Raw genomic sequence first — 26,292 nt, forward strand, 5'->3', positions numbered from 1 at the left:
TAAACACGCAACGGATAGCACTCACAGCAGTGCCTATCTTCTCCAGTGTGTCGTCGTTGATGGGATAGCGCAGCTTCATTTTCCGATACAGGGGGTGCTTTTCATAATAACTGATGAGATCGACGAGGCTGTCGAACTCTGAGGTGCCCAGCAACACAACCTGACCTTCCTGCAGCACTCGGCAGTGCTTGATTTTACCCTCGGCCCTGAAACCAAACAAAAATCCACACGGTCATAATGAGAACATGAGATATAAAGTTTAGAAGCGTGCAATGCCCGACAAAGTTTTGACATTTTGCAGCCACATTTAAATGTATTTGGACAAACACCATGATAGAAAATTAAGTCTTTTAAACTAAAAATCAAAAATTGTAGTTTACACTTGAATCCAGTTACCATTACTCATTGCTTTGTAGAATCCCCCGTTTCTGCATTATGGGCAGTTTTTAAACCTAGGGATTTCTGTCAGATTTAATCACATCTTAATATCAAAATATAAGATATTACTGTAAGATCTCACAATATCTTAGTGTATGTTCAAAACAACTTCTTTAACATGCTCAGTGTATCCTGTGGTATTCATAGCAAGATTAACCACACAGGTGGACTCTGGATATTAGGCGACTGCTGCAGGAAATGAGCTGCACAGAAATTTATTAGGGGTATCAGAGCAAAGAGAGCTGAATGCAAACAGACTGCTCACTTTAGTTTAGATGAACAACATGTCATTTCTCTTCCACCTTATTAATAGTAGATTGTGTTTGTCCATCACATAAAACCCCAATAAAACACTGCAGTTAAGAGTGATAAAACAAAACATAGAAAGGATCCAGGGGCATCAATACCGGAGAGCTGCACTAACAGCTAATGGCTAAACCAGGTCTAGTCAATTAAAATAAAAGCTCTTTATAGATTAAAAAGGATAATATAGGCATCAATCAACAGGGCATCAGGATGGAGTTACCTGAATGAAATGGCAAAAGAGTTGGGCTCTGTCCTTTTCCTGACTAGGAAAGCCCCGTCACGAGGAACTCTCATCAGCATGTTCTCTGCCTGGCTCCTGGAAAGGTTGGCATGGTACCATCTACAAACAACCCAAAACACACCATGAATAACTTCATTCTGATTCTATGGTTCCACGTTATCGATTTATCAGAGAAAACAAAGCTAGGTAAAATCTGAGTTTAAATAAGAACACAGTAAATACGTCCGTGAACAACAACACCATCAAAACATTCTCTAGAAATTTAAGAGACTCCTGCAAACTCACTCCTTGCTCTCGTGAGCGTTGGTCTGAGGCACCGGCTCGGTCAGCTTCATCTCAAACTCATTGCAGCGTAGCGCCACATGCTGGTAGTGGGTGATCAGAGCGAAGAGCGAGTCGAACACCAGGTTATCCGTCAGGTAGAACTTGGGGCTGCCAGCTTCCTGGCGAGAGTGGATCCGGCAGTGCTGCACGCGCCCCAACCGCCTAGCGTACCGCAGGGGAGGACAGGAGAGGAAGTCAGAACAACCGGGTGCCGCTTCGTATTTTCACTGTTCGTGCATTGGCAGAAAGTTGCCTCGATTAATCTCAATATGGTAAAATGTTTCCCTGACACTGGACGTTGTAAAAATGCCTGACTGACCCCCAAGACAAAACTAAATAAAATCATATTGCATATCGTTACTAATACACATTTATTTTACAAATTTATCGTAAAAAATTTGGTGCATAATTTGTTCAAAATGAAAAGCAATGCATGTCTGAGCAGCATGCAGGGCCACGTTTATCTGCAAAATTATTGAAGCGTTTCTGTACGACCTCATCAACCTCCATATCTCTGAGGAGAAATGGTGGCTGCTATTTTAGACGTTGCTTCCTTTCATTGATTGTTTTAGACGTTTATTTCTGCACCGGCCTCCTGAGCACAGTGCATTTCAATTCAAGGCTGAACTTTGACTGGTCGATGTAAAATCTTTATTTTTTTGGTTTGTTTTCTGCTCAACTGTGTTACAGATTCAAGATAGAAACACCAGCCGGAACCAGCAGCCCTCCACTAATATGTACAACAGGTGTTATAAAAACTGATGTACGTTTTGTTTCTGACCAACGAGTCGTCGAGCATCATGAACCAAACATGTTTTCATTGCTTCTACTCAAAGGCAATCACAAGAAGAAACCTCGTAGATCAACACTTTCATAATTTGTCAATTTGCTTGTTACTTCCTAATAAACAGATCGATCTCAGTTTATTCTCTCAGGTTTTTTTTTCTAGTCTCATAGAAAAGTCTTAAAGCATTGTGACTGCAGTATTTACCAGAACGACAGTGTGTAGTCTCCTACAAAGGTTTCGCTCTCCCGGACCAGGAAGGAGCCGTCAGGAGCTCCGGTCTCTTGGCAGTAATCCGACAGGAGCCTCTCTGCGATCTGCCGTCCGTCCCGCCCAGCGCCAAGCTTTCCGTGAAACCATTTCTCCGTCACATGCTGGTCCATAGTATTGAGCACCTTAACAGAAACAAGGACATCAGTAAAACTGCAGCTACTGTGTTTCCATACTCTGCAGAAAACATCTTTAATACGGTTTCCTCATTGGCCACCTTTATCGTCTGGAGTAGCAGGAGTGGTTGTGAAAGTTTCAATAATTTCAATTGGATGCTTTTTAAGACCATCATTATTTCAATTTAAGACCAAAGATACTCTTAGAAATATTTAAGTAAGTTCTATGCCTAATTATTAGTCTACTAAAATAGCTAGTTAAAAATAGCTCAAACGTTTTGCAATTAAGTCCTTCCTAATGCACTGTTTGCTTTCAATCTTGTAGTTTTGTATCAGCCAGAATTACAAAACTTGCATGTAATGATGGATTTGAACACGGAAAAAGTTAACAAAGAGCAGAGAACGGATGAACATAGAAATTTTAAGCACATCTAAATGTAACTAATATGGAAAATCTGGGCCCAACTTTTGAATGTCTAACATTGAAATGATTAAATTTAAGACATTTTAGCACCCAGCAGAAACCCTGCATACAGCATTAAAATAACCTCCATAGAACTGGTCAGCTCAAAAGTACATGCAGGGCAAAAAAAATATCATGTTTAAAACAAAAATTTCCAAAAACAGTGATTTTTTTTATATTTCATTAACGCAACAATAAACTAAGCATGAGCTATTTTAATTAAACAAATACAGTAATGCAATTTTTGTTTCTAGGAACGGGATCACAGATCCAAAGAAGGGTTTTTTGCACATTTTCCTTGTTTAATGAAAAGCAGCTAGCTTACCGTATTTTCCGCACTATAAGGCGCACCGGATTATAAGGCGCACCTTCAATGAATGGTCTATTTCAAAACTTTTTTCATATATAAGGCGCACCGCATTATAAGGCACATAGAATAGATGCTACAGTTTGGGTTGCCAATTTGTTCCGTACTCTATTATTACACATCCACATTTGTAAAGAAGTGGTCCCTGAGTACTTTATATAGTAGGCTGCCCCAGTCATTGTTTCACTCACGGTGTTAGTGTTGCGATATTGTGCCCAACTGCTTTCTGGGTAACACAGACCAACCGACAAGCTGCCGCCGCAGTCTCCATCTTTCTTCCCCCGCCCCTCTGCCTCCCTGGCTTTAAACGTATTATCAAACCTTATTAACAAACCAGCGTTCTGACAACTATCCCAGCATGCACCGCKCACTTCTTCTTCTATGGGGAAAATGAAGTCGGCGGCTGCTTGCCGTAGTTGCTAGACCTGTTGTGGCTCAATATTAGTCCATATATAAGGTGCACCGGATTATAAGGCGCACTGTCGGCTTTTGAAGGTTTTTAGGTGCGCCTTATAGTGCAGAAAATACACTACTTATTATTTTGGGCTCAAGAAAACTGAAAAAATATTGTTTCTTAGCAATAAAACAGGATCTCGGCAACTCTTTACTTGCGAACAGTTCTGTGTTTAGTTGTTTTAATACAGAAACCAAAATCAGATTTGAGGGCACAAAGCTGTACAAGTCAATGAGTATATGATATACTCATATATCATATACGGGGCACACGTAAAATCAATTCAGGGCCACATATAGTTCCTGGGCCCCACTTTGAACAAACAGCCTTGTACTAACCTCTTTGAGCTCCTCATCCTCATCATTACCCAGGTTATTGGTGGTCTCCTCTGAATAGTAGATCTTATTGTGAGTCAGGACAAAGAAATGAGGGTACCACTCCTGTAAAAATAAGGAGATAAAAGATGCAATAGAATAAAAATAAAAAAGTGTATAAAACTTTCAAAACCAACAGATAAGAAAAACTGCAGCACTTTGTGTCTTCATTACATCTACAACATTTAGAACAACTGGAAGACTTGGGGATATGAGCTGCAACTTTCCAGCCACCCATCTGTCGCTAAACAGCCTTTCATGTGGCAGCAGCTCTGCAGTTTCCAAGCAGTAACAATGCTTACATGGTTAATGGGATCTTCCAGGTAAAGGATGCCGTTTTTGATGGAGTTGCTGATATCATTCTCAGAATAAGGTGTGGCTGTCGGCACCTCCTCGTAGGCGCTGCCCTCTGCCAGCTTCTTATGCTGAGGCACAAAGAAAGAGAAGGACAGTCAGGAGCAGCAACATTTTAACCTGCGTAGAATGTTATTCCTAAAAGACTAAGAGTGTTAAAGGACAAATATATGTTAGAGCAACACAATATCTAAATATAGAAAAGATTCGACATAAATAAATGGTCAGATAAGTAACTAAAAAAACTAACTCACTGAGCCACAGCACTCAAAGAACCAGGAAGTGAGGACCATATTATGTGGATATTAGTGCAACACCTGGATCCACCCTGTCTGATGAGCCATGATTACAAATAGGATAAGGTTTATTTTCTTGATTAAAAAAAAAAAATTTTCTTTTTAAATGTTAGATTTATTTGGATGGAATCAGCAAGATCCTCTTCCCACCCTCCTAATCAGAGGGAGGACGAAGCTAAGATCCAGAATTGTTGCAAAAAGATATAAAAAATAATATTAGAAGCCCTTAATTGCTTTCTTAAGGCCTGACCTTAATGAGAATCTTCTTTTTGAGCTGGTTGGGTGAAGGCAGGCCGTCCGCAGCCATATCTACTGCTTTGGTCAGCAGCATGTCTCCAAACACTTTCTTGAACTGGGTGGCCATATTCCTCTGCTGAACAATGCTACAGTGATCCTCGATGGACAGGATGATGGGATACCTGAGGGAGATGTATAGATTAAACCGATAAAATATCTGTTAATGCAGACACACGTGTTGATAAAGGATGACGCATCTAGATTCTTTCCTCTGTGCAATCTTCTGATCTCAGTCTTTTCTTATTCTTCCGTTATCTTATCGAGAATAAAAGTCATAAAGGAGGAAAACAAGCCAGCGAAAACGGGAAGACTCACTCGGATGTGACAAAAGCGTGGTCTTTGATGGTGTTCAGAACATCGTTGAACTTGATTTTTGTCGTGAGGGTGTGTCCGTGATAAATAACTGGCATCGAGTCGGGACCATCCCAGCAATCCACTGAAAGCAAACACACAGCTTTATTCTTAGTACCACGCAGCGAGGAAAACATGATGGTATGTGCATACACCCAAGAAACTGTCACTGTCACAGTTCAGCTAAAAGGCTGAAAGTTATGATAACAGAGCAGGTCATGTGTGCTTACGTACATTCGATGCAGCGACATCCCATTCTCAGACAGCGGGCGTATGCCTCCAACGACGACTCGCTGGCGAACTGGTCTCCCGTCAGGTAGCTAAAAATAACCACGCAATTACACAATGCAAGTTCATACATTAACAGCCAACCAGAAAGAACAGACACACATTGTCTTTGTTTACGTATTTAAAAAAAAAAAAAAAAAAAAAAAAAAAAAGCACAGCAAAATTACAAGTCCTGTTTCTCTTTTGTCAACAGAAGTTCTTGTTTCATATCCATTCAAACAGACTCAAAGGAACATGGGGAATTTTCACTTCACCCCCTTCAGAAAGTATTGTTTCACTTCCAGGACAAAAGGTTATCATCAGAAGTGCCTTTCTCACACTTTTCAATGCCTGGAAAAATACTACTTCTTCTTACTCAATACCAGCATGAATATTATTCTGGGACATAATGAGGAAATAATACGCTTTTATCTGATAAAAGAAGTCAGTGTAAAAGTCTTGTTTGGGGAAGTGGATGCCAGGCTGCAGCATTCCCAGGACCAGACTACAATTGACAGAAGAAAACATTCTTCATGGGGGCAGCTTTTCTTACGTGTTGTGCGAAGAGGAGATCCAGTAGTGGGACAAGGGGTTGTTCATGTTTTCGGCACACACCATGTCCAGGGAGGAATCCCAGATGGTGTTCTCTTTGGAGAAGAGGTATGTGAGGAACTGCAGAGAGGAGAAAAGAGCAAAAGTTTGTGAATGAAACCATTTCAGAAATCCTGGCTTGGTTTATCCACCGTCAGCCCAGTTCAAAAAGTGAAAATTCTGTATTGAACACGAAGATATATCTTAAACTGGTTACGGCTTGCAGATGAAAACTCAAAACTACACTGCAATAACAGATTATATTTAATCCTTAAATGTCAGGCCACTGAAAAGTATGCATGTAATGCTTGGTCAGGCCTGATTTTGCATAAATTACTGCATTAATGCAGATGTTAAAGAAGCTCAGGATGCTTAACTAGCCACCATTACCCATTACATTGTTGGGTGTGATGTCTCCTCCTTTTCATTTTGACAAGAACGTCAGACAATAGATGACCTTAAGATCAGACAGGTTTTTCCTGTCTGAACTACATGGTGATTAAACCAGGTATTGGTACTTTTGGCAGTATAAGAAGGTATCAAGTTCAGATGGAAAATTTAAACCAGCATCTCCATAAAGCTCATCAGGAGAGACATAACATGGTCTAAAATGTCCTGATAGATGGCACTGACACCCTATTTCATAAAATACAGTGGAGCATTAACAGATGATGTGTGTAAACGTCACACTGGACTTCATGAACCAGACTGTAAGCTGCAGTCCACTCCCTTTTTGAAAGTTTTTACTTCAGTACTCTCCGGGATGCAGTTATTCCTTCTGCTTTGACACTTTTTCCACCACATTTATTTCCATCTGCCCAACTTCCTAATAATAAGCTTGCATTCAGCACTGAAACACATAAAACAATCAAACAGAGGGGTAGACGAGAATGTTTTGCAGTGACTTAAAATGAACAAATAAAAAAAAATGCTACCAACACTAAAGTTCATCTTGTTCATTACGTCCAGGGTGCTTTTAGAATAATTACAGATTGTTTGAAATGCAACTACGGTAATGCTTTTTCAACTTTTAGTCAGTATATGAAAACGGAACAAGAAGTTGTTGGATTTTGTTTTTGGTGGCCTAAAGGAAAGATAGTTAAGGCCCATTTCACCGTTATACGCACCCTGATAATCTCTGGCTTAAAATCTAAAATCCTTTGGGTGGTCCAATCTGGAATGAACAGGATTGCCTCCTGGGTCAGCGGGTTGGTTTAAGATCTTTGAATGTCTGTGGCTCCAATCATCTGCTATCAGTGACAACGCCGTCCCAGGTGGGTGTTTGTCACTATGGTTTCTCAGTTCAGTTTTTTTTTCCTCTTTCTTTCTGAAGGTGTAGTAGCAGACTTCTAGGGTATTTTCTCTTTATCCTTCTGTTTCTCTAGTCTTGTCTCATTTCCTCTTAAACTTTTCATCTCACCTCTCTCCCTTTCTCCTTTATTTAAAGCGACAACGCTCCACTGACAACTAACCTTAGAACCACATTGTTCAACAGGACACACTAAAAATATTTTTAAAACAGAAAAAATAGGCTGATTAAACTACTAATTTAGCACTGGTACCATTTCAGATGGGGTCCTGGTTGAAACAGCAGTACTGGACAAAGTCAATCCTGGAATCAATTATTCTACAGAGTGCTGCAAATGCTTTAAAAAAAAATATTCAGGCAGTAGTGCAGGTTCAACTGTTTCTGTACAGAAAGAAGTTTCTTGAGTCAAACCCAAGTTGAGGCCTTTCTGTGTGGAATGTATGGTTTCCGTGCTACTTTGTTTCTGCAGTGGTTTTTAGATGATTTACTCTGACTTTCTTTACAAGTCAGTGGTGACAAGTGAGATATAATGCAGCATCTTGCAAACTGCTAACAAAGTAAAATGACTTTAATGAACTGAGTTTCTGGTCCAGCTTGTTAGCCAAAGGCATTGTCTAACTTCTGCCAGCGTCTCCAGCAGACTGGTTCTCACCAACTTCCTTTCCTCTTAAGTCATTACATTATTGGTGGCCACAAAAGCATCCTTCACATTCTGCAGAACTGTCATGAAGCAGTTTGGTAAATAACCTTTTATGACTGCGTAGGAGTCAGAAAACAGAGGGGCATTGGAAAACTTTACTTCTGAAAACATCTGAAATGTTTCCATTAACAGGTGAAACCCTTAGAATAGAAGAGGGTAATTTATTTACCTCCTCTGGATGGAAATATGGATCCTCCACTTCCCTTAGGGGGTCTTTCAGGTAGCTGAACATAAACTCTTGAACCTTGTTGTTGTCCGAGGCCCACAGTTCCTTAAATGCCCAAACGATAAATAAAAAATACAGTCAGATTAGAGCACAAACCAAAACAAATTCAGTGACATGTTAAATAGCTGAGGGATTACCTTCTGGAATTCTACGAGGAAGCTCTGGAAATCCTCCAGGGTGATCCTTTCATCAACTACGTTACCCATGAACCTGTTTGAGAAGGAAGCAGGAAATTAACAACTGACATTCAAAAAAAGATTAACTGTTCATATCAGAGTCTCATTTTTAGAACCTACCTTTGCATAAAAGGGATCTCCACCTGAAAAGAGGTAAAAAAAAATAATAGAAAACAGAATATTTTAGTTAATTTCTATCACAGTGCTGTACTAATTCTGTGTGTAGTTCAGCTTATGTAGACAGACACAGACTTCCAGCAGGTTGGGTGAGGCCACTGGGGTCATCCATTTAATGTGACCAGAGTCTGCCTGCTTGCTCATATGTGTGTCCTAATGGCCTCCACTAGAGGGGTTTGGTGGGTTTCAGCCGGTGCATATTGATCTCGCAGCCATTTGAGAACACACAGATGGGGGATGAAGTGGGAATCAGCAGGGGATCGCAGGAGGGGAAGAGCGATGGCAGCACATAAAATGTCTGCACTTACGTTTTTCTGCGCATCGAACATGAGGTTACGATAAAGCTGGGCGAACTGGCTGAAGGTCACGTCTCCATTCCTGGTTTCAGAGTCCTTACAAAGCAAGAGGAGAAGGATGAGTGCGTAAGGAAGAACCGTCACGATAAAAATCATAAATCTTATGGTGGAGCAGGAAGTGGGCAGGGAGAGAGAATGGAAAGGTGGTCTGTGATAAGACGGAGAGAGGTACCGGAAGTTTGTCTTTAATGAACCTCATGTTTGGCACCTTGTAGTTGACCTGGCTCAGCATGTTCTTCAGATCCTTATAGGATATCCTACGCACACACACAGGCACATTTTGTGAGAACAAAGATGATTAAACACTAAAATGCATGAGCACATAAAATCCGTCCAAGCCTGGACACCATTGGATCAGATTTATTTTTCTACTGCTTCGCTTCTACTACAGAGCCTGGAATTGTTGGCAGGCGATGAGAATAGCCTTAAAAAATAACAAAGACAGGGATGTTACAGACAAACATCTCTGCACATCTCCTTCGTGCTCTGCGGTCTGTTTCCTGCTGCAGGAAGAGGGGCTAGTGTTTGGCTCTTAGGTCAGTTCCTTCACTACACCTCAACTGAGCACTGACAAAAACACCCAGCATCCAGATGGAACCAGTTCACTTTACTCTTGATTATTAAACAACCACTTGAAAAAGGAAAGTTACTTGCTGCTGATCTAAAAAAAAAAAAAAAAGGCATTTCACAAAGCAAACTAAAAGAAAATATCTTGCTCTCTGCAGCAGTGGTAACCAAACTTTTTTTGTTTTGTTTTGCCAAAATCATAAAGTTAAAAGTGCCAAGTGATTTAAAAATAATAATAATGAACTTGAATGTTTGCAGTCAGACTTAAAAGACAATTTTAAAAACTTAAATCCAAAAAGTGAAGATCATATATTATACAAATTCCCTGTACGGAGACACTTAAGGTTTTATTTCTCATAATTTTGATAATTGTGGCTTATAGATGGATTATAGAAATTAAGAACATTGTGTAAAAGTTGCCCATTGAGTGACTCTAATCAGTTAATCAACCACAAGCACCTGCAAAGGTTTTCTGAGCCCGTCTCAGTCTGGGTCAGTAGGACAGTAATAGAGGAAAACTGCTGACTGGACAGAAAAAATACTGGACTGTTGCTCAGTGGCCAAAAGTCCTCATTTCAAAAGAAAGTAAGCTTTTTGTTTTCAAATCAACACTAGAGTCCTTTTGAAAAAAGTGCAACTGACAATTTTTGAGAAATACCTACAGCAGGTAACAATGTGTTGTCATACAGTGTAAAACCTTTGCAAAAAGAGAATAGTTACATTTTCTTTGATGGGATTTGTGAAAACATAAAAAAAGCATCTAGTTTTCAATTTAATGGCAACAAAAAGAGGTCTAAACAAATATAATTTGTACTCTTAGTGTAATTCTGTTGTGGAACTCCGAAGCAATAATTCCATAAAAGAAAATGAAAAACTGCTAAAACTTGCATTTATCATTATATTTTTATTTGAAAACACTTGAGTCTGTATCATTTTTAGACAAAGTATTTGAGAGCAATTTTGGAATGAGCCTGTGCCACAGAGAATCTAGATCCTGTTGTCAAAAGGAAGATAAGGGAAACCAGATCTACTGCTTCCATGCCACAGACTCTGTTCTGTAAGCCATAATAATCAAAATTACAAGAAACACAGGCTTGAAATATTCCACTTTATGTGCATATATAGATTATATACTCAGTATAAATGAAAAATATTTAGTTGTGCTGTCTAGAACTTGCCTGTCCTCTCTGTTGCGATCAGCAGCATAGAACTGCTTGCGTAACCACCTGGAAGATGAGAATGAATGGACTTAACATTTTTAATAAAAAAAAACTAATTTGGATGATAATGACGTGTTTGCTTTAGTGTACCTTTCTATTTGTAATGGTGTTGGCGATTTCAATGTATCGTCCCTGAGCCACTTTAACCCCTTCACCCACATAGACATCTCCTCATCAGATGTTGCTGAGGAAAGTAGTAAGAAACAAGAGTCACAAATATGAAGGCACTACATATAAAAAAAACAGTCATAATTTAAAGAAAATGTCCCATTTTCCACTGACTGAGGTTTGCTACAATGACAGATGAAGAATGTTTGTGCGCATACCTGCCAAGCTGAGGGATTTAAGGCGAAACTCCGTGCCATAGAGAATAACGAAGCAGAAGTTGTCAAGCCGTACTGCAGAGTCCTCGACATAGCGCTCAAAGTCCCGGGACTTCTGACCAGGACGGATCTCTTTGATCTCTCGAATGTCAACTGTAGGAGCAGAAACACAGAAAACAGTGAGCAAAACAAAACAGCTGCCATTTCTTTTCAAGACCGTTTCCAAAGACGAAGGGAAACTAGGCACGGGGCCATTCACTGGAATCCAGATACACCCAAGCTTTTAAAAACTGATAAAAACACTTTTTGCCATACCATTTCCTTAATTACATGCACTTAGTACTCTACTCACTGCTGGGCTATTAAGTAAACATCCCCTGCATGCACTGTGCATTCCTTCATCACATGCCCACATGGTTTCTGCCACTGAACCTGCACTTTGAAGCCCAGAACACAGGACTAAGGAACGCTCAGATGAGTCCGTGAACTTCTTGAAGTCAGCTTTGTTGACATTATAGGGTAAATATATTTTATATATGGTATTGTTTGAGAATATTGCATGAATGCATACGAATTTTAAAAAAGTGTTTATAATTATTTTCTCATGGAAAGTTTACAATTTGTAATATTTCCACAAATTCCCAACCAAAATTCCCATGAAAGGTTTCTGGAAATTTTCCACCCCTTGACATCCTTTCAGGGAATAATGCAGTGTCGCCTCTGCTATTCTGATGCAACGTACTGCCAGACAACTGCCTGCAGGAACATCATTACTCTTTGACCTTCCTAAGAAAAACTATATTCAATGTTTGGGGATATTTCCAAATAGGAAAATCACAGTCATTCAGGGTGTGGAAAGTAAAAGGGTGAGTCCTATCCACTAGTGTTTAGCAGCTGACCACAGGCTAGCTGCTGGAGCAGACAGCCCGACTAGCAAAATGTCAACAACTAGAGATCCACCAATAGAATTTTTTTTTGCCCGATATCAATATCCATATTAATATTGCTGTTATGGCCTATATTTAACAATGTATTTTATATTACATCTAGATTTCGTAAGAGTCAAAAAACGACCACATCGCTGGCATTGCTTCTCTGCTGCAGTTAAAAATCCCACAATCCTGCACTGCATCACTGTCAGAATGAGCAAACAAATAGCACATAGTGACCTCGCTTCCTTCTCCCTCCTGAAACAGAAACGGTAACAAGTTGGAAATAAACACTGGATATTGATTTCAGCACGGTTTTAGTTATGGGACCAACATAGATATAACAAACAAAACAAAAGACCAACATCGTGTTAATGTTGATATTTTTTTGCATCCCAATCAAAAACTTCATATTTTGTGGAATAAGCAGCTGAAAACTACTACTAATATTGGCATCATATTTATTATCTTATTCTACGTTACAGTAAAAAAATAATAAAAAAAATTTTTTTATAGTTAAGAGCATCATAATACATCCATCGTTAAACTTTAGGAACAGATGTTATTGCAAGCAAGAATTGGTAGTTTTTGTTTTAAATAAAATTATTTGGATTATTTTGACTGGATATAAATCTTGTGATGTGAAAATACAATTTTTACTCTGGGTTATTATAGTCAGAAACGCATACCAACATTTGCCTAACAGGGACAAAGAAAAAAACAACATTAGTAAAGCTTAACAACCTTTTCCATTCTGGGCCTGTAAATAACATTTTTTAAGACATAATTCTGTGGTAATGTTAAATACCTACTGAAATAGCTTCAAGCTTCCTAAGAAATGTTTTTCTTTTTTTTCCATTTAAGTCTTATGTATAGAAATGTTAAAAATAACAGTTGAGCTAACAGAGTAACACGTTTCATGCGCCCTCTAATGACACGAAGCACAGGCTGAGAGCATCAGCCAAACCACAAATGATCACTTTACGTGCCATACAGTACAAAGATAACGATCAACACGAATGAGACAAATATGAAGCTTGCAACCAATAAATTCACTTCAAATTGCATCATAGACACTACAATCCGTATTCTAACAGAAAACTGAGCCAACTATGGTGCAAAGAGACACAGCAAATAGATTCTGTCATCTCCAAGGTGTGTCTTGGTGTGTGTGATTATCAAGTAGTCAAGAGTAAAAGGCTTGAAGAAATACGTTGGGTCCCTGTCGGTACTACTTTAGTAGCTTTTGAAAACCCAAAACTCTCCTGCTAAAAACACACATTTCTTTCAGCTCCTGCTCCTCTTCCTGCCCCCGTACCACACATCCTGTGCTTTTGTCGCCTACACACCACATCTGTGCTTGTGCATAGGTGACAGTGTGCATGCTCTTTTGTCGTGTAGTTTAAAACTAGGTCTTCTCGTAGCTTGCCAGTCATACCTCCTGTCTCAGTTTACTTCACCCACTGCACAGCCAGCAGACATCCGTTGACTGCAGGGGAGCTGGAGTTAATGTTAGTCGTTTTGAGTCAAAATGTTTGGAGGCTTGTGTCGGGAAGTAAAGGCGATAGCCAGAGGTGTGACCTAACCCGGGAGTTGACAGAAGGTATTCCTGCAACACACCCTCTTCAGTTCCTCCTTCCATATTGGGCAAACCCCAGTTCCACAACAAAGTCCTCATATTTGTTTCTTTTAACTAAAAATGCTCACGAACGAGCAACTAATACGGCTTCAGGTTTTTATTTAAATATTTAAGACTACTGCCGTATTATTTGTTTAAGTGGATCCTTCAAGAAACACTATAGCTCACAATATGACACTACACAATCCCCATTAGTAAGTTTAGTGGCTCAAGTTAAACTGGAGACTCCTCTTTTCTCAAACAGCTGCCCACAACAACATAACTCAACCTTCTCCAAAACACTTAAACTGGATCGATTCTGCTCCAGACCTGAGCTCGTTTTCCAATGTGAAAAAAAAAGGACTAAATTGGCAACATTTTTATTGGAGCTCATTTCATTCAGAAGCCGTTTCTGCTTGCGTGCTTGTGTTCCACTAATTTGTTGATACAGATCTCATAAAAAACTCTGAAATGAGTGTCGAGTGTAAAAAACCCAAAAACAGTGCGTCACCTAGAAAAGAGACGAGAGGTCTGAGCTGAGTGCATGTGCCCTTCTTTTGCAGGAGGGTTGGAAAAAGCAGGTCACAGCGACAAAAAAAAAAAACTTTCCACACATGAATACAAGTAACTCACTGCATTTCTACAAATCAGCTACACAGATCCTAATGAATGACTTGCTACTTAAAAAGAAAATAGGACATATTTTATGATTTTTTTTTTTTTAACAGATTGCCCTTACGTTCATTTCCATGTTTAAAGTCTTGAAATAGTTAAGGGGATAACAAGAGGCAGAAACTTGTGACAGAATAGCACATTAGCTCTGTTCCATTCTCAGCAAAGTAAGACAAGAGTTTTTTTAAAAGGTAAATTTGAGCTAAATGCTGCCGAAAATCCTGATAAATAAACTTTTTTATTGTAAACGGTAAACAGCTGTTTATGGGGTCAGACTGTCAGATTACTGAAAATATGATCGTTGTGAGAAAACACACACATAAGGTGCGAGAGTAAACAGCTGCAATTGAAACAACACTACACATTCACCTGGCTTCACTGAAACCACTTTCTGGTCTCTGAGCGAATCGTAATGGTGCAATATGACATGACACACAAATTTATCACATATTCCTGTTAGAGTAAAGTGCAAAAGTACTCTGAAGGCACTTCCACACGGTACGCCATCACTCCGTATGTTGAACAGATCGCTGCATGATAGGAGAAATGACGCTGGAATGATTAATCATGATTAATTAATTAATGAAATAATTGATAATCAGTTTAAAAAATTAGTTAAGTAGAGCACATACTCGAAAAAGGCCAGTGCAGAAACTATGCCAAAACTGTCAAAAAAATAAATAAAATAAAAATACATTTTGCATTAAAGACACAAAAATTGTTTGTCTGCAAATGTGTTCAACTCAGATTACCTCAAGTGGTGTTTAAAGTTTCAGTTTAAACTGGTACAAATACTGTAAAAAATAATTTCATATTAGGCACCTTTTGCTATCCAATTAATAATCGGTTAATCCAAAAATGTATCAAGAGATTATCTCCACACTATTCATAAGACAAGGAGAAAGGGCCGAGCTTTTCACATGTTGATGCAGGACCTTGGATCTGAAGTGCAGATGAGAGTTCATCCAGCAGATTGAATAGCCTACTGCAATGCAAAATATGTATTCATTGGCATCGTTAGCCAGTGGCTATTGCATTCCAAGTAGTTTTTTTTTTTTTTGCAGTATCGCTAGCAGTAACAACTGTTACTTTTAAAATCATTCACTTTAGAAGTTACACCTAGGAAGAAATCTACTCTTTTAAGCCCTTTGCAAACAACAGATAACAGCTGGTGAGCTCATGTTTGCGCTCAATAGAGATGCACCTAAAATTGAGCTGTTGACAGAAAAAGCACAATTTTCAGCCTAATCAGCCTTGATTAATAATAGCTTAACAATAATAAACTCAAATGTTTATTTTTCCAATTGGTGAATGCACAATACAGAAGACTTCTTGCTGCGGACAATGTTAAGAGAAAACTTGACGTTAGCCATTTTTAGTTTCATAATGAAAATAAAGAAAGAAACATGAACAGACGCAAGAAGTTATTTAAAATGAAACTCTACTTGCTGCAGCACGCCAAGTCATGTCAGTGGGTTATTCGGGCTGTGAGACAGTGAGAGAGAGCAACACTTGCACAAAATTGTTGTTGCTAATGAAGACAGCCTTTATAGAAGTCTCACAATACTTTTGGAGAAAGTCGTTTTAGTAATGCACACACTGCTAACTGTGCTAATTTCAAAGATGCTACAATTTTAAAATTAAACTAAATTATTTCACCTTTGCAGCAAAACAGTACTTGGCATTCAGCATACTGATGTTGCTGCTCCCTATTTAAATAATCAACTACCATTCTGGAAGGCCAGAAAAACCTTGTTTGATTATAGAACCTGGTTTCTATTTCTCCGAGAAACCTGAAGTTATTTAAAATGAAACTCTTTGCTACATGCTAAGACATGTCAGTGGGTTATTCAGGCTGTGAGACAGTGAGAGACCAACACAAAGTTTATAGAAACCAGCCAGAATAGGCTAAGCTTCACATCACAATTTCAAAAAGGTCCACAATACAACTATTTTTTGAAAGAAAGAATGTCAATTGCAAAAAATATATATGAAAAGTAAAAAGGCTGTGACTGAAAATGAATCCACAGAATAATTTAACAAATGATTAGTTTCTATTGCTCACGAGTCATAGAAACTTGACTTTGTTAGTTAAGCCCAATAAAGTGAAACCTTTCTACAATTGTCCTTTTCTTTCATCACATTCTGTAACTTACATAGAAACAGTCTTTAATCATTAGATTTTGCTTTAAACTTAAGTGTCACAATGTATAGTTGTCACTTTTCTGCAGCTGACAGACTTTTGTAACCTCATTATTTGGGTAAATGTGTACATAAAACATATCACCCGTGTTTGTGATCGTTTATGCTTTAAAAATCCAATCAACACTCGTATTTTGGAGCATTTTGTAATCACATTGTAAATATTTGGGACTACTATGAGACTCTTTTGAACCTTGTCATGCAGCTCTGACCCCACTGACCTTCTACATCCAGAGATAAAAGACCACTGCTGGCACAGCAAAGACAAATTAATCACAAGAGGCGTCTGTCCCAGTGGTAAAAATGTACAGAAATTCAAGAAAAGTGCAGCTTTTACTAGTAAAAGTCACCCTGATAGGTGATCCAATGGTTTAATAGTAAAAGTCGATCCTTTTCCCAAATATATCATTAAGACTGTCACGATTACAAAAAAAATCTACTGGATAATAAATTGTCCCAGAAATTATTGTGATAAACAATAATATTTTTGATTTTAGATGAATTTTAAATAATATAATGATATTGGCATAATAATCCAAGAATTATATTATTTATTGGTCTCTCAAACATCAATGAGATTGAATTTTTAAGAACAATTAATATGCAATTTAATTATTTTAAATATCCAAAATAAAATAAAAAACTCTGAACAAAAAATAAAATGGAAATAAAATCAAAACGCAACCAAAACCATAAAGAATTATAAAGTCTCTGTAAACTTTCAATAATTAACCTCAGACAGGTAAACAACAAAACTACCAGTTTTAATTTATTATACGATTAATTGATTTATTGCAACAGGCTTACATATCATACTACTAAGCACCATCATGTCATACTGACAAACTTTTATGTGGTTGTTGAATCTGAGGGAAGAGGACTAAGTTAACCATGTTCGGAATCAGTGAAGAGCTCAAAAATTACATTAGGGAAACTACGAAAGGTGTAAAAAGTTTCTTTAAAAAGGAAACCATTTTTTACTGAGGCATGTTGACTGCTTCTTCAAGTTACTGGATGTCAGATTTTAGATGACAACAGGGAGCCGAAAGCATTACAGCAAAGGTTTTCAGTTCAAAAATATTTGACCACCTGTAGACATGAGACATTTCTGTTGATGTTGCTCAGTCAGCTGCATGCCTTAACATGAATGAAAGTAATTATGCAAGTTTAATATTATTTTACACAGTTAGCAAGGGAAATGTTCAATATACACACTAAAGTCTACTATAGAAGACCAAGCAAAATCGTTGCCTTTAGCTTTAAAAATAAAGACAGTGCCACTTTCGCTTTACATCTCAGAAGTTAAAAGTGGCAGATGGCTTTGATGCATGCTCATGTCACTTGTTATCTGGACCATGCCCAACCAGAATGACTACAGATCATCTGTGAAATATACACTAGAGCTGCTGAGCATGATGTTGCAACAAATCTATTTTTGTCTCAGACTTTAGGCACAAGTACAGAGGGAAGTGAGAAGTGAGACCCTCACCTCTTAAAAAGACTGAAATCCGACACTTTAATTTGAAATTCAGTGCATATTTAACAACCCCCAATTTTCTGTAAATAATCACATCCTGCTTTACCAAGCCACAGGCAAATCTTAAAGCATCATATCATGTGTAAACCACATTTTAGGTTTGAAAAATATGCTAGAAGAAAAAAAAAACAGATGAAAGCCAATTCACAGAATTTTCACGCAGAAAATTCACGTGAAAAACAGTCTTCAGTTATTATAGCCGTTTCCTTCTACGATTGGTGTGAATCATTCCTTAACACCACTGATATGATAAGCGGTAAATAGTCCAGGCCAGACTGATCCTGATTGATGACATACTTCCAGCAAATCCCAAAGACTCTATTTCTGTACATTAATGAACAGCCTAAGCTAATTTCACCTCTTCATAAGTATCGAATAACAGCTATGAGCTCATAGCACATGGGTGTATGAAACCCTTCACTGTTAAAAAAGGCAACTAAGCTCCCCATCATTTCATTTTATTTCTTTTTTTTTTAGCGTGCTCTCTCTCTCGTTGCATCCGGAGCAAACCGCAGCTGTGCTCGAGTCGACAGACAGGAGACTTAACGACTCACCGAAGGCCTGCGTGTCTTCAGCTCGACACCCATTACTGTAAAATTCTTGTTAATGGAGCAGATAGAGAAAATTAAATGCTAAGTCTTCTCGTCAATGACCCAGGATTTGTTTTTATGTAATGTATACGTTATAAATGTAATTTCGTCAAATACTCGCGTCTAAACTTGGGGGTGCGGGGAAAAGCAAAAAGTTGGAGTGGCCTGGAGAGGCTGTGTGAAATCGCATTGATCCAGTAAAAGACAACATGTTCATGTCGTTAATTTCAGAAAAAACTGTCTTCATTGTAAACACGATTTTGCTTGAAAAACTAAAGCACAAACCTCTAAATCAAGGGATCTGAGTTAGGAAACAAACAAACAATAAGCAAAGGGAAGTGATGGGAAACAGTCCAGCTCTCCAGTACTTTGGCTGCATAAAAACACTCAGTTCTGTGGAAAAAGAAAATCCGTGCACTGACTGAAAAAATGTAACACCTGCTTCTTAAGAGAAAAGCAGGTGTTGTATGCAGCTGAAATACAGAAGTTCAATGCTACGTGGCACGTGATTGGCTGAAACTTGCAAAGGAGCAGTAGTGCTAAGGAAGCATCCACTTGGTATTAAGGTATATTTAGCAGGCTTTTCAAAGTTAACTTGTTAATCATAACGCCAATTCCTTTTAGCGCCATTACTTTTTTTAACATAGGATTAACAGACAGGCTTTCTAACTTGAAGGAGCTTGATTTTTTTCACAGATTGTCTCGTATTGAACCGCCCTTAGTAGTCAGACAAAAAGGTGAAAAACCCTTATTTTTTTTAACAAAAATTATCTACTGCCGTTTTAAAATGTCATTTCTTTCTTTATGGGGCTAATTCCCAGTTTCCTAAAACGTCGTTTTCACTCTCTGTCCCACCCTCCTGTTCTACTGGGCGCTAATTGTGCGCTACACTAAGAACAGCTCTGAGTGCCGCTCAGTAGCAACGGGATAAACCTCTGGAATTATGTTACTGTTGCAGACAAAATAAAAAAAAAACAGCAAGGCGTCATTTTACATCCCATTATTCATTACTGAAGCAACACTAGATATCTTGAAACAAATGAAAAACATTAAAAAAAAGAAAGGATAAATACGAAAGCAAAAGACATGAGAAAGGAGCCAATGTTACAAATGTCCTGCTTCAAAAATGACTTGCTTTGAACAGCACTATTAAAAGTCCATTTTAATAAGCTCCTACTAAAGAACCTCTCAGGAAAACACTTGTCATGATTATATTAGTCAGTTTCCTAGAAGTCAGACCTCAAACAAAAACATGTGAAAACCTCCCAAAAACAAGTCTTAATCTAACAGCACTTTATAAAAAAAAAAAAAAAAAAAAGAGTCCTAGTTCTGTATTTTACTCCCCACTGTCGCATTTAATTCACTGTACTTTCTTTGTTTCCTTGCTATAATCCCACTTAAAATTTGTTGTCTTGGTTAATATTCCTACACGATGGAAAAACGCATTTATCTGTGGAAGTATATGCATAAGAGCATTTCTGGCAAGAGAATAAGTTACCTTTATGGATTTTCTTTTTGCAAAATATTCTTAATATTTTTGTCATGTTTGGTATTGATGAAATTATAACATAAATTTGCATAAAATAAGTATATTTTTTACCAAATTTTACAAGCATAAAAAAATACTAAGTCAAAGTATATGAAAAACAACTATAAAAACCTGATTAATTTGTGATTAGTGATGAGTTAATAAGGGACAACGTACAGTTAATTATGATTAAGTATTTTAATCAATTGACAGCCCTGATATTAAGGTATATTTGGTGTATTAACTATTAAAAATTAGGACTGTGTTATATCAATTTTGCGATATATATTGATATTTTCTTAGCTAGAAAAAAATCGATATTAATCCACAAATATCGTAACATCCAACTGTCACCTTGCTCACTCATTGCTCGCTTCGCCAGGAGAGTGATTCGGTCATCAGGCTTAGAGTGATTCCTTCAGATGTTAAATGTCAAGGTTAAAAAGATATCAAACTATTCAGAGCAGGGTAGTTGGTGCACTTTATTACTTTACAAATGCATGTAAGCTACAGATTGTACCAATGGTGATTTCTCGACTAAATCTGTGTCCATGTCCAGCCAGAGCCAGGTATTGTGTAGTTGGTGCTTTTAATCAGTTTTCAGTTAAATTAATTCAGTCCAACTCTATAAACAGTCACAAAATGTCACCAAAATTACTCTGTCCCTCTAAAATCTTTCAGAAAATCGCAAAAGCATATTGAATTGTATCGTTTGCTGAATATCGCAATATATATCGTATCGTGAGCAGAATATCGCGTATTGTGAGATTATCGTATCACTACAGCCCTATCAAAAATTTAGTTACAAGCACTTTTTAGTAGGGGGTCTAAAGTATTCACAGGTGGTTGAGGTCCCTGAAACCCGCAAATACTTGGGACCCACTGTAACAGACTCACATTCACTGCCTCATTATTCCCACTTTGTAATATTTTATATTGTATTGCATCTAAAAGTTTATATTTTCGATATAAATGCTACAAAAAGTTGAGTAGACCTGAAATTAATTTGGAATAATACAGTGCTGCTCACTGCCCAACACCTCGTGAACAGAAGGCTCCTGAATTATTCATTCGTTTCCAAATAATTTTAATCAGTTTTTTGGAAATATTTCTAGTTGTGAAAAACACGAGACGGTCATGTTGTGGTAACAAAGGGTCATCTTCCACTAGATAGCAATCCCTGAGAGCCATACCCATGAATCCCAACAATATGGACAAAAGCATAGAGAATCCCATCATCGCTTAAAAGAGGTTAAATTGGAAACATTTGCACCACTTTCTTAAAACGTAGCAGTTTCACACCCACTGAACCACCAGCCAGCACCCTAAATAATATGGTGAAGCCGTTTGCACACATCGAGTTTATTCTGAGCTTCATCTGCTCAAGTTGTTGGCTGCAAACCAAGTGATGCGATTCTAAAATTAAATCACTTCCAGAGTAGTGGGGATTTCAAAATATTCATGACGACTGAGAAATTCCTGAAAATGATGTCATGTGTTGTGTCACTGTTTTTGTTTTGTTTACTAGGGATGTGATTGGTTGCTTAAAAACATGGAGAAAAATAAATAAAAGTCATTTTATCGTGCTCTTTTCAAGAAAACTCCTGCTCATTTCACTGAGATAATCCCAAACCACAACAAGCACGTACTACTTAAGAACAACTTGTTGACAATGACGCCTGGAAGCAAAAACCGGAAGAAATGCTGGTCAGACCTGTCAACCCAGAAAATAGTCTGATGCATTAAGAAAACAAATTAGGAGGCTTTGGGAACCACTATTGTATTTTCAAATTAACACGGTTCGTTTTCCGCCGTGCCTACTTTCGTGCACACAAACCAGTTCTGGCACAAATGGCATTCCATCCCAACATTGTTCAAAAGGAAAATCACTAACATTTCAGTGTGTGAGCGTGTCTCTGCAAGCTACTCACTCTCTCCTTCAATTTTGTCAGTGCTTCGCGTCCAGACAATAGTCCGCGTCTCCAGTTTTACTTGAAAAGTCCGTCTCTCCGGCCTCTGGGACTTCTTAGAGTAAAACAGAGTCATTACCGTGCCCAGCTCCAGGTCTCGGTACAGGTTGTTCATCTCCGTGTCGTCCATCCACGGAACAGGTCCGTTGGACAAGAAGCCAGAGGTCCCAGCCATGTTCACTTCCCCCGTTTGTTATCAGTTTCCTCTCAGAACAATCTGCTCGGTCCAGGCCTAGACAGGGTTACCTACAGGAGAAGGGGGGGGGGCGGTGGAAACGTATGAAACAACAGTTCCCCAGAGTATTGCAATCCTGTATGTACATTAAACTAGGGCAAAGACTTGGAAGTTAAAACCTGGAAAAAATAATACTGGAACCAGAGCGGCACAATATACTGGATCCCAATGAGCAACGCAGCTTCAATATGTCCAACATCGTCATTCTCTGTCTGTGCGAAATATTCGATTAGCTACAATATTTCAGCTGCTAAGCATTGGAGGAACTTAATGCTTAAATGTCTACATCTGATTTAGATCCTAGAGACTAAAACGCCAAAGCAAGATCACTCTGATATTGCGCAGCATTGTTTTAATGTATCAGTTGAACTTCGGCTATTGTTTGTGCTCAACTCTCTTATGCTACTGGTTGAACCCATCTCCTAAAAACAAACAAGAGGAAAAAGTTTTTTGTTTGCATTATGAGGTGCTAATTTTCATTGATAATGTAAAACAGACATGCCCATGTTATTATATATGCATTTTCTCCCCATTCGTTCATTCTTATTGATTGCATTACTTATTATTGTTGACGTTTTAGCATGGCAAAAATCATATGTATAATCTAAAAATGTATAACATGATTAGCTTGCCTGGCAGCTTATCCAGCAGGAAGAAAAAAAAAAACACTTACAATCCAATTTCAGGATTTAACTGTATTGGGTTTCATTGGAAACAAAATACAAGCTGAACAGTTTTTGTTCAGGTTACAATAACCACTGCTGCTGTTAATGGTGAAAATGTTATTTTCTATAGTGATGAATGTGATGTTTAGGTTGAATAAAAGGATAACATGCTTATACTTGCTCTAACTACTATATAAAATCTGGGCATTCATACAAAGTCCTTTGCTGAGTCTTTTATTGAATTATCTAAAGAGTTTTCAATGCAAATAACCCATGAATGAAGTTTTAATTGTCTTCCATTTTAAACCTACACCATATTCTTGAGATCACTTAAATGTTCATCTAGTACACCTATTAAATAAATCATCTTTTTCAGCATGCAACTCCTGTAAAAATGCTTTACATATTTATTTAAAAATAGAAATGCTCTCAAATGTTGAGCACTCAAAGCCTAAAAATAGACATCTTAAGATGAACTTATTACCTCCATTTATATTAAACAGACTTTAAAAAAAAATCCTTCCAGACAGTAAATAAATGCAATGTAAACATAATTTCTGCTTACTACTTTGACACATAGGCTAAAGAAAAACAAAAAAACAAGAAAAACTTAATAAAATTGGGATTTCTGGATCTTGATGAATTACATATTTTTGACTTCTTGCGCCTTTTTCCAAATTTCTCAGCACAATACCCTCAATAAGTCAGTACAGGGTATACATCTGTATCACATTAGAATATAGATTAGAAAAGAAAAATATAGATTTATAAGGCAAAACATACATTTTTAGTCATTTCATATATGCTGCTGACTTTTTTTACACAACTTCACAGAGAGGAGAAGAATTCTTTAATTATCATTAGCAGTAGACAAATGACAGCTCATTACCTCCACAAGACTGTTTTCCTATCATTAGACGTTTTAAATTAATAACACTACATAACTTTTAAATAAGCATTTCTTTTCTCTTCAATTTAATCCGGAGGCTGTCAGGTTAATTTTAATCTAGAATGATGTAAAAGAAGACAACAGGCCCGTGCCCTGCAGGAAAACAAAGCCCCCCTCTGAATACAGCAAGTTTAAGAAACGACAGTGTTAAAGCAGCAAAGGGGGACAGCGGTCTAACAAGGAGCTTTTCACTATTTTACCAGCGTGGAAATGGGGCCGGTGGCTGCTAGCATTTTGCCTGGGCCGACAGGAGAATATGGCTGGATTTTTCCGAGAAAAAAAAAAAAAAAAAAACAGGTAGCAGCAGCTACCCTGCCTTTTTCTCATCCTTCTTTATTACTCTTAACTCCCAGGGAGAAATTAACAAGGAGCAGGAAACAACACGTAGCAGGAGCTGGGGAGCTCCGTAACTACCTACCGCAGCAATCTCGGCCCGACCGCACATCTCTAACGGCTGCTCCTCCTTTCTCCTCTAGCCCGACTCCCCTCGTCCTTCTTTCTCCTGCTCCTTTTCCACTCCGCGGACCCGGGCTTTCCGTTAATTAAATCATCACCAGGCCCTCTGAAGGCACCACGAAGCCGACGACAACAGCTACAATCCCAGCAATTCCCCCCTCTCCCCTCCAGCCGTTCATAGACAGAGGCAGGCAGCGGTGAGCCAAGACTACGTAAGTTTGTCTGTTCTCGGATCCAACCAGCGGAGGCCCTTCCCCCCTCTCAGTCCACGGGCAGCAGCATCATCCCAAGCAGTCAAAAAGCAAGCTTCCGCTGTGGATTTTCAAAATAAAATATAATGTCCGTTTGTTTTAACTAGCTGCTATTTCACCTAGAATGCAATTAATATAATTGATCAGATATTAGCAATAAACTAATTGTGCCAGAACAATTTAAATAGGTAAATAAAACTGTAAAACTATCACAGTTTTTTTTATATAAACCCTAAATTCCACTTTCAATGTCTAAGGTTAAAATGATCTACTTTGGCACAGTTAAAGTGTGGGCTGAGAGTACTTGTTTCTTGGCTGATTGCATAGTTATTTAAATAAATTTTTTTAGTCAGTTTTAGTTGCTGATAGGCCATTACAAAACTTTAAATTTCCTCCCAGATTTAGCTGTATGGACTCACAGTGATGCTGAAAAAATTAAGTCACTCTTTATCTTCAGCTTTATAGCTCACATCCTCTACTTTTTGGATCAAAAATTAGACATTGGAGTTGTTCAAAAAGAAAGCCTAGAGCAGGGATGGGCAATCCTGGTCCTCGAGGGCCGGTGTCCTGCAACTCTTAGATTTCTCTCTGGTCCAACACACCTGCATCCAACAGCTGAATCATCTCCTCAGTGCAGTCAGGTTCTCCAGAGTCCTGCTAACGACCTCATTATTTGACTCAGGTGTGTTGAGTCAAGTAGAGACACATCTACAAGTCGCAGGAGACTGGCCCTCAAGGCCTGGAGTTGCCCACCACTGGCCTAGAGCATGATGCTTGCATCCTTCCATTTCACTTACGGCATGATACTTGTTTGATTATGCTCAGTGTTGACTTTGTGTCAAACAATTATTTAAAACCTTTGGTGTCAGTCTCTTTGCAAACTGCCTGACCAGATTTCGTATTGCTTTTTTTAAAAACTAACTTTAGTAAAATATCCCGTTTTCATAATATCACTGCTGTTCTATATTTTCTCAAATTATTAATTCCTACATTGTGTCTTGGTTCCTGTGAAACTTTTTGTACAATTCCTCTAATTTAGTAATCTGTCAGCAAGCTGTAGTTTTAACTGAAGGAATACAAATGGACAAATCCAACTAGGACAGTATTTTTTTCTTGGTTTCATTCAATGCAATGTGAACCCTAAAAGAACGAATGCTGAAACTGAATCAAATAGTGCTTTAGCAAGGCATGTGTGGAAAAGGACTACATGCTTTTTTATCTTTACAATCTTGTTTGTTTTTTTAAATCATAACTGAGGTGTATAGACTTCTGACAACCGTTGTAAGCTTTGATTTTCCTCAAAAATTTAGTTTGAAACAGACTACGAATGTAAATCTTTTATT

At 38.1% G+C, this 26,292-nt stretch overlaps 1 protein-coding gene across 2 annotated transcripts in view; it reads right to left on the minus strand.

The window, feature by feature from the left end:
• plcg1 (phospholipase C, gamma 1) overlaps positions 1-24,982 on the minus strand; it is a 37,406-nt gene extending 12,424 nt beyond the window's left edge. Inside the window, exons 1-20 of one of the 2 annotated variants that reach the window (XM_008413884.2) lie at positions 24,661-24,982; positions 22,355-22,639; positions 11,351-11,500; positions 11,115-11,208; positions 10,983-11,030; positions 9,410-9,494; positions 9,190-9,273; positions 8,825-8,847; positions 8,666-8,738; positions 8,472-8,573; positions 6,256-6,374; positions 5,670-5,755; positions 5,400-5,520; positions 5,038-5,206; positions 4,440-4,562; positions 4,102-4,203; positions 2,301-2,488; positions 1,271-1,471; positions 965-1,084; positions 26-206 (exon numbers count right to left, since the gene is read on the minus strand). In XM_008413884.2, the coding sequence (XP_008412106.1) occupies positions 26-206; positions 965-1,084; positions 1,271-1,471; positions 2,301-2,488; positions 4,102-4,203; positions 4,440-4,562; positions 5,038-5,206; positions 5,400-5,520; positions 5,670-5,755; positions 6,256-6,374; positions 8,472-8,573; positions 8,666-8,738; positions 8,825-8,847; positions 9,190-9,273; positions 9,410-9,494; positions 10,983-11,030; positions 11,115-11,208; positions 11,351-11,500; positions 22,355-22,568 (2,283 nt within the window). In that variant the 5' untranslated portion in view covers positions 22,569-22,639; positions 24,661-24,982. Of the gene's footprint in view, positions 1-25; positions 207-964; positions 1,085-1,270; positions 1,472-2,300; positions 2,489-4,101; positions 4,204-4,439; positions 4,563-5,037; positions 5,207-5,399; positions 5,521-5,669; positions 5,756-6,255; positions 6,375-8,471; positions 8,574-8,665; positions 8,739-8,824; positions 8,848-8,956; positions 9,156-9,189; positions 9,274-9,409; positions 9,495-10,982; positions 11,031-11,114; positions 11,209-11,350; positions 11,501-22,354; positions 22,640-24,660 lie in introns of those variants that run through there. The other variant, XM_008413887.2, reaches the window with a different exon arrangement.
• Between the last annotated feature and the right edge of the window lie 1,310 nt (positions 24,983-26,292).

The sequence above is a fragment of the Poecilia reticulata genome, linkage group LG7, assembly GCF_000633615.1.
Source record: "Poecilia reticulata strain Guanapo linkage group LG7, Guppy_female_1.0+MT, whole genome shotgun sequence".
NCBI lineage: Eukaryota > Metazoa > Chordata > Actinopteri > Cyprinodontiformes > Poeciliidae > Poecilia > Poecilia reticulata.